Source organism: Aulonocara stuartgranti (genome assembly GCF_965226115.1).
Source record: "Aulonocara stuartgranti genome assembly, chromosome: 7".
In the NCBI taxonomy this organism is placed as follows: Eukaryota; Metazoa; Chordata; class Actinopteri; order Cichliformes; family Cichlidae; genus Aulonocara; species Aulonocara stuartgranti.
In genome coordinates, this window is record NC_138945.1 from 18347134 (window position 1) to 18359244 (window position 12111).

A 12111-nucleotide genomic window follows, 5' to 3' on the forward strand; every position below is an offset into this window, starting at 1 on the left:
GAAGCCAGAGGAGGTGGTTTGGGCATTTTATTGGATGGGTGCCACCTAGGAGAGGTGTCCCAGGCATGTTCTACCAGGAGGAGCCTTTGGGACATGCTGGATAGATTACTCTGCTTTGCTTGGCTTGGTTCTGCCTTGGTGTTGCTTTAGAAGAGCTGCTGGAGGTGGCCAGGGAGAAGGATGTCCCAGCATTGACTGTTGTCAGGGCGACCTGGAACCCAATTAGTGTCGGGATGGATGATTGGACAGATGCATGTGACAGCATGTATTAAAATGATCAGGGGTATGTTTCAATACCTAGGTATTAAATCATACATTCATATTCTAACTTTTAGTTTCAGATTCTGTGATCTTTTCTTTCACAAACGGCACTGCTCTTTTCAACAAAACAGATGCATTAGTATTGTTTTGACAGATTTTTTTTTATGACTGCTTTATCGCAAGTCTAATTTAGACAACAGCAGAAACAAAAGCACAGCGGGACCAGTCTGCTGTCATTCTCAGGGTATTAAATAGTGTCTTGTTGTCAGAGCTGCTAGCATCTACCACATATGCACAAGACAATAAACTTCCAAATAACTCCTGTGTGCCCTCAATAGTTAGGTTGAGTGAAATGTCCACAATTTCACATAGAACATGCAGGTTCTATGTGAAAGTGCCCTCACTCTCACTAAGAACAAATGTTCATTCTTGAAGTGACTGCTGTTCTTCAGTCAACCTATAGCTGCTACAGACCAGAACATATTAGCGCTCTTACTCCAAGTTTAACACATTTGTTTCTTATGCTTATGTTTGTTAGGAATCATGTACAAAATCAGGCACATCATGTACATCTCCCACAGATGCATCTTAACAGCAAAACTCAAGTTGCCCACCCTTAAACCCATCAATGAGTTTAAGCCATTGAAGACATTTTTATTTATAAAACTTATTAGTGAAAAACAAAAAAACTATTAAAAAGAAGAAAATCAAACCAGCAGATAAAACCTTTGTCTGCACATGTTTGAAAAAACAAAACAAAAACAAATCTGTGCTGCTGGCAACCATCAAATGTTTATGCCCTTGTGCAGTAAATTCACGAACATGTGTTACTGAGCCAGTCTAAAACTCAGCACATCAGTCTCCTACATGTTTGGTGGAGAGTGCTCTCAGTTTTCCTTTACTAAGATACAACACGAGTATAAATCACGTTCGCGGTTCAACTCTCACTTCATCAATTTATCTTCCTTTCTCACGCGCAAATAACTTCATTTGACTCAATTCTCGCTCACTCTTTACTCTCTCTCCCTCTTTCTCGCTCTCTCCGTCGGGTTTTATGAGGTCACTGACGAGCAGCCACTCAGTGCTGGGCTGAAGCTGAAGGAGCGCTGTGAGCTCCACATTAGTGGATAACAGGATCGGGATCTCTGGAGCGACGGAGACTCCTCAGCGCAGTCCGCTCAGGGTGACGACTGCAGCAGCCCCGCTACAGCCTGCTCCAATAAGCGCGCATGAAGTGAAACCAGCCCCGGCAACATGCATCTCTGAAAGCGTTCAGCAGGCAGTCTTTTGTCTAGCCTGAGGAGAGGAAAGTCTGCAAGCCCACTTTCCTTGCTCCACTGAGGTGAACTGAGCGTCAACAGAGCCTTTTTTCTACCCCGTTTTTCCCTTTCCCCCCTCGCTCTCTCTCTCTCTCTTCCGCCTCTCGCAGTCCATTGCTCGATATTGGACATTTTCTTTTTTTTTCTCTTAAGCGCCGCGGTTTCCCCGAGTCTACCTGTTTGCCCAGCACCCATGAATTCAGAAAAAAATGTGTATCTTGGGAAAGACAAAGGCATCATGCGGAAAAGAGCCTTGCTCCTTCGGAAGGGTTGCAGCTTCGAGATTTCCAGGTAGGTCCTCTTTTCTATTTTTTCTTAACGGTGGGCGATTTTATTTCTGTCTGGGACATGAGGGCGATCAAAAAGAAATGGCCAGAGTATCCCACTGGAGCTGCACTCTCGTGACAAGAGCTAGCACTTAGTTTCTGATCTATGTTTCACCTTGTGGATCGGGGATTTAACCGGGATCTGGCGTGTGCGCGCGAATTGATGAGCAGAGGGATTCCCCGAGAAAGGAAAAACAAGCATTGTTGATCCAAAAAGACCGTACATTCATAAACATGACAGGTTTTAACCTCTGTTTCAAATGAAAAGATGCATTTTGGGGGCCATCATATCGTTTCCATCTCAGCACCGTGCGTTCACGTTTCTTATCGGACCGTGGAAGGATGCGTTACGCACGGGCTCTTTTTGTCTGCGCCTGACTCTGCATTATTGACAGAGCTGCCCAGCTGCAGGACGCGGTCTTTGGTGATTTTAGAGCCCGATTCAGGTGCTGATCGTGCAGCCCACCAACATGCATTGTAGAATACAAACAAATCCACGTAGCAGGTATTTGATCACATGCGGTAGTGTTATGCCAGGAGGCACCTGTGAGTTCAGACATCCAAACAGGTGAAGGCGGGGAGGGCCTTGGTGACAAATAGACCACAGGCTGCGGAGCTAATATGACTTGGCTGTGTGGTACAGCTGGGTTTAACCTCCCGCTGGTGCTTGAACATGTGGCTTCCTGTGGCAACCTCCTACTGTGGTTTATCTGCTGCAACATCATTCATCAAATGGTTTGGGTACCTTGGTCAGGGCAACTAAGCTGCAGTTTTACTTAAAAGACTCACTTTACTGATGTCACACCAGTTCCTTCCTCTTTACATAATCGCTTTTTTGTTGACTATACTTCCATGCCAGGGAGTGTTTGTTGAGAACTTGTGACAGCAGATCTGTTAGGTGGTCGTTTTAACTAAGGTAACTTTCTCTGTTAATTGTTTGGTGTATAAAGCAAAACGCATATTTATATATAAATGGAAGGCTCACAATTCTGAGCTTTTAGGTCCAATAGTGTGGCAGTATATCCTGCAGGTACTCAGTCACAGTGCTGTGTCTGTGCAATATTGAGCCAAGTCACATTTTTGTTCATTAAAAACTCGTCTGTTCGTTTTCCTAGAGACAGAGCACAGACTGATATTAACATTTAATGAATCCCCCGTTTGATCTGTGTTTGATTTTCCATTATCTACCACAATGCGAGGCTTGGAAATGCAAATAAATATACATATTTAAAAAGGGATTCCTATGATTGATTTCCATATTAATGATGAATTGTTAGGAATCATGTTTTATCACTGTGGTCATATCATCTTGACTACTCCTACCTTCACTCCGATTTCCTGCCATTTCAGACGAGCTGTGGAGGTGTACACAAGTGCAAGATTACTCACAGATCTCGCTTCATTGCTCTTATGGCTTATAACTTTGTCCCAGTGTGTCTATTGATGGTGAGACTTCTGTCAGGGAGATGGCTAAATATCTGACTGCACGTCTGACTTATGGCAACAGAGCCATGTTTTGCACACAGCGTGCATATGTGGGTTGTAATTTGGCTAGTTTTGTGTCCACTTACATTCAAATTACACATCCCTTCTAATGAGCCAGACCTATCTCGTGCAGTGAATGAGTTTCTTCCATTTCTATGCTGTTCTGCGCTGGACCCAGAGTCACACTGTAAAGCTTCCTGGCACTCTGTCTCTCAGACACTAGCAGTTTAACAGACAATCAATCAGAGGCAGGCCTAAAGTGGGACTGCGTGGGGAAATAGATTCTCTGCTGTACTGAGAGGTGGAGGGGTGGATATGGAAGACACTCAAGTGAGAGGCTTCTGCTGAGAAGTCTGTGTATAATTCATTGCACTGCAGAGAGGCAGTGCAGAGTGTCACATCTGACCGTACAGATGTGACACATTGTGACCACTTCTTAAGCACACATGCTGTACGTTAGAAACATGCTGTCACAGGCAGGATCGGGCTTGCGCTCTCTCACACAAACTGGCTGAGTTGTTCTATATGTATGTTAGCAAACTCTATTATGAAGCAGCATTATCTAGACATTTTCTCCTTCGTGCTGCAGACAGTGGGAAACATCTTGCAGCATTTGAAAGGAGTTCCTTAGGGCACCAGCTAATGATTCTGTTGTGATCATTTGATCTTGTTATTATTTTCTCAGTTGATTCATTCGTTGCTTGGCCCATAAATCTGAAAAGCGGGAGAAAAAAAAGCGATGAAAGATGAAGATCGTAATTTCCCAAATTTCAATGTGACATTTATCAAATGTCTGAAAGCATGAAAGTCCCCACGATGTTCTGCTACAAATGGTCAGTCAATCGTGTCGTCATTTCACAACAAGTCCAAAAGCTCAGTTAACGGTGTAAAGCTGTCGTGATCGGTGCTAAGCTGCTGGAGTTAATACACTCTGGTATAAACATGCCACATCCCATTAATATTTCCAACTGTGATCTGGACACTGCTTCATCATGACTAAGCCTTATCTAACAAAGTCAGCGGAACACCAGTTGGCGGATATTCTCACTGACAGCATGTAGCTGCAATACTTAGATGGACCACTGAAACCAATTACAGGGCCATTTTCCTCTGCTGCTCTCGATTTATTCGGTGAGGGATGCAGGTGGTTCAGCTGGTGTGTGTATTTCTGTGCATCAAGTACAGTTGTGCACATGTCTGAAGGTGTCTGGACTCTGAAGGGGAAGTCAGCCAATTTTACACTCTGGTCTATCTAGGCTCCATAGCCTATCATGGACCTCTGTGCCTTGTGGCTCAAGCCTACATTGGCTATAAGCATAATGCTCTCAATTCTCCAGTTCAGCAATGAAATGTACAGTAACTAATTTGGGAACCCAAGTCTGCTGACTTATAGCCTTTGGAGGAATTTTGAAGCTGTAGCCTCGAGGACTTCCTGCCAGTCAATATTTACGAAGGAAGATTTTAAAAGCATCATTGGGTCTTGTACCTTTGCAGTTCTTAGCACTGTCATGTGTCATCATGAAGGTCTGGGCAATCTCCTGTGACTGGTTGGGGCGTTGCTAGTTAGTCGAACTGGTTAAACTAACTTGGACATATGTGCAAACTGTGGACGTGAAGCCCAGTGATAGACTGGTGGGCTGTTTAAGGTGTGCCCTGTTCATCCAGTGTTAGCTGGCATAGACTCCCGGACAACACGGGTACCAGGTTTTCACAGAAAGGGTGCTTCTCTGAAAAAAAGAAGGGAAACAAAGACTATCTCCAGTTCTGCTGAATCTGTTTGGATCCAGCCTGAGACTGGCAGTGTTCTAGAAATGCTCTGCTAATCTCTGGAGTATGTTTTAAGAAATATGAGGTTAATTATGCTTGTGCATACACTCAAAGCAAGTACATAGAAAGCATTGTCTTTGCCCTGGAGCTTTGAGCCTGACAGAGGGAGAGTCTGGATATCCTCCAGGAATAACAAATCCTTACCTAATTACAGTCGTTTTCCATTGTTTTCCAAAACAATCGCAACACGTCTGTTTGTCAAGTCCGCCTGTCACTAAACTCTTGGCTCTGGTTTGTCTCAGAGCACTCCCCACCAGCATTGGCTAATTGTGCCTCAGCGAGATTAGGCTAGGTGTCACTTCAAGGAGCCAAGAAAGAGCTGGCTCGACTCTGACCACGAACTGGCAGAACAATCGCAACTTCAGGAAATAGTGCAAGAGAGACAAAGAGAACTATGTGAGCACTCATTGCTAGTAGTAAGCACAAAGATGAAAAACAAAGAGGCCACAGGGAAGAAGACGTCCCCTGATGAAGCCTGAATCAAAAACTCAGGGGAAACTTCGCTGTGTAGAATGTTTTGGGGGGGGTTTCACTTATCAATCCCTCATCAAGAAGCTATAGTTTATTTAAGTGGTAGCTGCATGTTACTGCAAGGGAGACTAACAGAGACCAACAGAGAACAACATGTGAGTAAAAAAAATAGATTACTATGGTTTAATTTTGTAACACAGACCAGTTCAAGATAAGAAGTCTGTTTGCATTATAGGCAGGGGAAGATTAGGTTTTCAGAGCATGGGTTAGTTGTTTTGTGCTGTTCATCAATCACTTTTCTGTTGGCTTATCTGCCTGTGTATGCCTCTATTCACTCATTAGACTAACAGTGCAGTACCAACTTCACCTGTGCAAATACAGTAGATCTCTGTGGTGGCCTGTGAGCTGTGAAACTCTTACACAATGTTAGTCGCACGCGCTTTCATCCTCACTTGCCTTGAACTTCTCACTTGAGTGGTTATTCGAGCACACGCGCTTTGAAGTGCTGTCAGTGTCGTCATTAACCTTGCCTGTTGCCAAACCCACAGTGTTTTGTGTGTGTGTGTGTGTGTGTGTGTGTGTGTGTGTGTGTGTGTGTGTGTGTGTGTGGGGAGTGGGGGTGGGGGGTTGCCGTAGCTTGCTGCGCATCACATTGCCTAAAGACCGAATCTAGGAGAAGCCGAAATCCGCTGCTCTCCGTGCGCTTCGTAACTGAACTGGAGTGGGAGTGGTGAGCATATGTATCTTTAAGAAGAAAAAAAAGAAGGAAACATATATTTGGGTTTGTCCTTTTGTGGTTTCCTGGTGAACTTTTTATAGTAGGCTTCAAAGCTCAATGCAAATGAAGAACACACACTTCAAATGTTAGTTGCTTTCCTGTAGGTTGTGGGTCTCCCCCTGCTTTACAGTCTGTCATAACGCACCCAGCAGGAGGAGGGGGAGGCTGGTTGGGTGGACCATTTGACATTTTTGCTGACTTAAGGTACTCCTCTGCTTTGCATACTGTGGACGTTCTCTCGCACAGATGTAAACCTTGTTCGGCACAGTATGTGTTTGCATTGAAAGATGAGCGCAGGAGCGGTGTAGACAGTTGGAATTTAATGCATTAAAGGTTAACTGTAACTAGGATTGTTTATGTCCTGCAAATCAAACAACTAAAGCCGATGATTTTGTTTTTAATGACTCACAACAACATTTTAAATATGGTCTCCTTGTTCTCAGTTTGAGGTCCAGGGCGCGTCTCTATGCAGAGATGCCCAGATGTCCCACTCCCCAGCTTGCTCCCAGATCCCTGGGAAACCACTATGTTCAGTTTTCTAAAATAAATAAAGAAGAGCATTTAATTCTGACATAAACCTTTAATACACCGATATTATCATTCACCCGATCTATCTGTCAGAGTCATGTGACAGAGCCATGTTTATGGTTTGTTTAGGTTCAGTCTCTTAACCTTTCGCGGTTTAATGGGCCTTTATTGTCACAGATTTTTAAAACAAAGCAATGTTGATTGTGGTTTTAAACAGTAAGTAGCCTGTGGTTTCTTAATCTGTGGGTCAAAGTCATTTTGTTGACCTTTTGATCAGACACCTCCTCTGTCATTGGCTCCTTTCCTCTATTTTCATCACATGTCCAGAAAGCTAGCAGCTAAAGAAAATATCCAAAATCCTGTTTAACCTAAGGTGTTTGTGGTTAATGGAGGAAACTAATGTTGACAAATTTAATAAGAGACGTATTTAAAATGCGAAAGGAATCCAGTGTGATCATTTCAAGTTGTTATCTTAATATGGTTGAAATTTTACATTTACAGCCAGTTTGCAAGAGTGCAATAAAGGTTCTTATTTCATACGTTCTTCAGGTTCATCAAAACATTACTCCCAATGCAAATTAACTGCTGCAGATACATTTACTAACAGATAGGGAGTGTATCTTAGAGTTCAGCTAAACATACTTCCTTCTTACCCATATGCAAAGGTTTCATATTTACACTCTACAGTATTGTGCAAAAGTGTTGAGCCACCCTTAATTTCTTCATACTTTGCTTCCAAGGAGATTTTCTTGTCATTTTTAAAGAGGTCTTAAGCAATAGTTTTCCAGTCTTTATCTCAGTCTCTCAAAGTTTTTCTTTAGACATTGGTTGTTTTTTCATGCATTGTCAGTCGACTTCTTGGAACTGTTTATCTTCAGGGAAATGTTTGTTTTCTTTTTAAATCACGTAACACTGACTGATGAATGAGTATAAAAATCCAGGGGATGGACTATGTTGTGCTTTTTGACAACTAGGCAAAGAACCAGTTTTAAGTCATATCTTTAAGCACTTTGTTAGCAGACGTCTGTCACAAAAACACACAATTTTTCCCATTTCTGCAGTTGAATCTACAAGAAGCACCACTGATAACAGTGTTTGACAGGTGTCTGAGAGATGTGTCTGGGCTTTCAGTTGATCAATCTATTGTTCACTGTAGCTTCATCACAAAATACTTTGACATATGCTTAGCCGTCTAGAAGCCATTTTTAAGTAAAGGAAACAGAAAGAAAAGCCTGAGATGTGTCAAATTACACACAAAATTGAGTAAAAATGACTTTTGGTTGAAATCGTTATCAGCATGATGTACAGACTCTGTTTTGGCCTTTATATACTGCATTCCCATAAATTCTTGCATATGTTTCAATAAGTCAGTGCACCTTTTTCCCATTTTCCTGCAAAATATAAAGAAATCAGGCATGGCTCCAAACATTTGGAAATACTTGCATGACAATAAGACGTGTTTTGACATGTAAAATTATATATACGTACTTTTTTTTCTAAAACAATTTTACAGTTGCTTTCACTCATGGGTGAATCCACATCCCTTGATTTGTTTTTGTTGTTTTTTTATATTACATTTCCAAGTTCACACAGCTCCCTCTGGAGACACGAGCAGCTTTTTACAACTGTTCTCACATATGCAGCAGATCTGTCAACACACTTTGAGGATTGAATTTTGGCACCTTCCCTGTTTTTTAACTATAGTATGGAAATGACCGTGCATACATTTCCTATAAATGAATTATCCAACTGGTAAACTAACCAGTTATTTCAGTTTCTGCTCCCAGGAGTGCCAATCGCACGCTGTTTTGCTGTATTGTATTACTTGTCTGATTTCCCCTACAAGGTTGTAGGCTGGGAACTGAAATCATGTGCACACGGCTGGTTCTGCTCTGCTCAGCCACACAGTCGGTCTCTCAGCAAGGTCTGATAAACACTGGACTGTAATCGCTCCCATATGTGGCTGCATAGCTCAGCACAAGCCAGCTCAGTTCAGCCATGCGCACGATGCAGCGCACCAGGCTCATTTTGACAGTAAAATAGACTCAAATTACTACGAAGAAGAAAAAAAAGAAGAAGCTGAAAACGAAAGAAAAGTCCCTCACTTGATTACAACCCCATGTAAACTTTTATTCTTTTGACTAAAACATCTGCTTCCATTTAGGGTTTTTTAGACACATACCTACACATTAAAATGCACTGTGCACTGTTCCAGGAAAGCTTGGAGTGGAAAACATTTCCCATTATAGTTGGCCGGAATAAGACCAAGCATAGAGCGAGTTGTACTTAAAGCCGGGTATTGGTTGAGATGTGGCCACCTCAAGCTCAGCCGCAAGCCACATGCACACAAGACTCATAATCTGGGGAGCGTTTTATTTTTTTTCGCAAACTATTACAAACTGCCTTTATAGCAAGGTCACTTTCAAAGTGAAAGTAAATGTTTGAAAGTTGAAAGGAAGTCTGCACATATAGAAAAGCTGTGAGTATACAACATATGCTGTTTCTCACCCACCAGCTGTATCGTGGTCATCCTTAAAAAGTTATCCAGGAGAGATGGTGTGAGAAATGGAGCGTGTGAAGGGTTACTGTTGGACATTTTTACCCTGCGGTTTTTTAGGAGGCCAGCCAAAACCACTTCTTGGTTAGCGGGTGAGCAACAGAACAAGACATGTAAGAAAGAAGGAGTTGGAAGTGCAGTTTAAATGCACTTGTAGAAAAATAAGGGCATGCAGAGGTTGTGAAGGCAAAGCTGAAATAAACTCGCTTAAATTTGAGCTTGTATTTCAGAAAACTGCTCAAAGGAGTTGTCGCAAACCCCCCACTCCACCCCACTATAGGTCTCATACTGCAGTTGCGTACAGATTGCATTGCATGATGCTATTTCTCCTGTGTTGTTTTGGATAAAGAAAGCATGCATGTTGGTTTACACAAACACAGGTGCATACTCACAGATGCATTTTCCCAACAGTGCATCACTATTGTTGCCGAGATGTCCGACACAGAGTCTTTAAGACCCCCTCTGAGAAATTTTAGGCTTTAGCACCTCATGTGTCATAACCGGTTTTCTTTTTCAAATGAGGAACGGAAATGATATACTGTTGCATTTTAGTGTGGGAACACCCTTTGAGGAAGTTGAGACAGCAATGATATGGCCCAAGGCAAGAGGAGGTTAAAGTAAGTGGGACTGTTTAATGCTTTTAAATTGAGATAACCTGTTGAAAAATAAGAAAATTAGGCTTTCATACTTTTTTTGTCTGGTAACCACATTTTTTAAAATGACCTTTGGTGTGATGTTTGCATTAGTTGGAAAGTTAAGAGACTCAAGTTAATATAGTTAATTCTGATAACAAGAAACTGAGTACAAATGTTTATACGCAGGCGTCATCGATTACTGTGATGAGTCGTTGCAGCCTCACTAAACTATGAAATCAAGTACATGCAAATGTGCAATGCTAAAAAAAAAATGAAAGGAACACTTTGAAAACATATCAGATCTCAATCTAAAAAACATGCTGGATATCTACACTATTGGGGACTGGGTAATGCGTCACAAATGAAATGATGCCATTTAATAAAAATGAAAATTAATGGTATGAAAAATGGTGCTCAGTAGTTTCCTGACAACATCAGGACATGCTGTGTGTCCCTCCATGGATATGCCTCCCTACACCATCACTGACCAGCCACCAAACCAGCCGTGCTGAATGGTGTTACAGGTAGCATCGGGGCAAACCTGCTCTCATCTGTGAAAAGCTCAGGCTGCCACCTGCCAATTCTGGTATTCTATGGCGAATGCCCTCAGGCCACACTCATGAAGTTTCTGATTGTTTGGTCAGAGACATTCACACCAGTGTAATGCTGGAGGTCACTTTGTAGGTCTGGCTGAGCTCACGCTGTTCATCCTTGCACAAAGGAGTAGATACCAGTCTGCTGATGGGTTTGGAACTTCTACAGCCCTGTCTGTCTGCTTCCTAGAATCTCCTCCATGTTTTCTAGACTGTGTCGGGGGACACAGCAAACCTTCTGGCAATGGTGCATATTGATGTGCCATCCTGGAGGTGTTGGACTACTTCCTGCAACCTCTGTAGGATCCAGGTATCGCTACCAGTAATGATACTGACCCTAGTCAAATGAAAAACTAGTGACAAAACAGTCAGAAAAGATGAGGAGGAAAAAAATGTCAGTGGCCTCCACCTCTACCTGTGCTTTCAGCACAATTTGTTGTCTCATTGTTGCTGCTCTATTGCACCTGTTGTTAATTTCATTAACACCAAAGCAGCTGAAACTAATCCACAAATCCTACGAGTTTAATTGACTTGATGCTATATTCTGATTAAAAAGTTCAAGATTAAAGTCAGAAGTCATGTATTCTCAGAAAGACAAACATCAGGGTGGGGACAAAATGTAAACTCAGTGACTTTGATCGTGGCTTTAGTGTTCTTGAAACTGCTGATCTCCAAGCAAGACCGTTTCTGGAGTTTAATCCTCATGTTGCAAACGAGCAGTAGTTGTGCATGGTTCAGAGAATAATGTGTGAATCGGACACAACAGCTGTGAAACCACAGATTATGTCAGAATGCAAAACACCTCACATGAACAGAAGAAAATGATGTTGGGCTCCATTGTTGTCAACCAAAAACAGAAATGTGAAACTACAGTGGACACAGGCTCTCTAAGACACAGCAAACAGACAGTCAGATCAAACTCAGTTTCTGCTGAGGCTGAAGATGGTAGGCTCAGAAAATTTGGCTTCAACAGCATGAATTCATGGACCCAACCTGGCTTGTGTAAACAGTTGCTGTTCCCACTCAGTTTACTTTAAAGGCCAAAGCTTATTTGAATATTGCAGCTGACCGTGCGCATCTTCCAAAGGTTGCCTGCAGTATGATGATGTAAGTTGTCTGAAATGGCTCTTATGAACATGACAAAGAGTTAAGTGGACTTCAGTGGTTTCTGTCTCCGATTCGAGTCTATCACAACTCCTTTGGGATGTAGTAACACAGCAGTAATGTGCAGCTGCAATATCTGCGGACTTGCTAATAATATTTCCTACATCTCACAGAATTCGTGCCACCAAGAACTAATACTTGGTGATTGTGCAGTTTTCCTTCTCATT

At 42.3% G+C, this 12111-nt stretch overlaps 1 protein-coding gene across 6 annotated transcripts in view; it reads left to right on the forward strand.

The window, feature by feature from the left end:
- Positions 1–1094: 1094 nt before the first annotated feature.
- garnl3 (GTPase activating Rap/RanGAP domain like 3) overlaps positions 1095–12111 on the forward strand; it is a 79267-nt gene continuing 68250 nt past the window's right edge. The window contains exons 1-2 of one of the 6 annotated variants that reach the window (XM_082542714.1): positions 1095–1603; positions 1734–1871. In XM_082542714.1, the coding sequence (XP_082398840.1) occupies positions 1774–1871 (98 nt within the window). In that variant the 5' untranslated portion in view covers positions 1095–1603; positions 1734–1773. Of the gene's footprint in view, positions 1872–10128; positions 10170–12111 lie in introns of those variants that run through there. The other 5 variants (XM_082542713.1, XM_082542717.1, XM_082542715.1 and 2 more) reach the window with 5 other exon arrangements.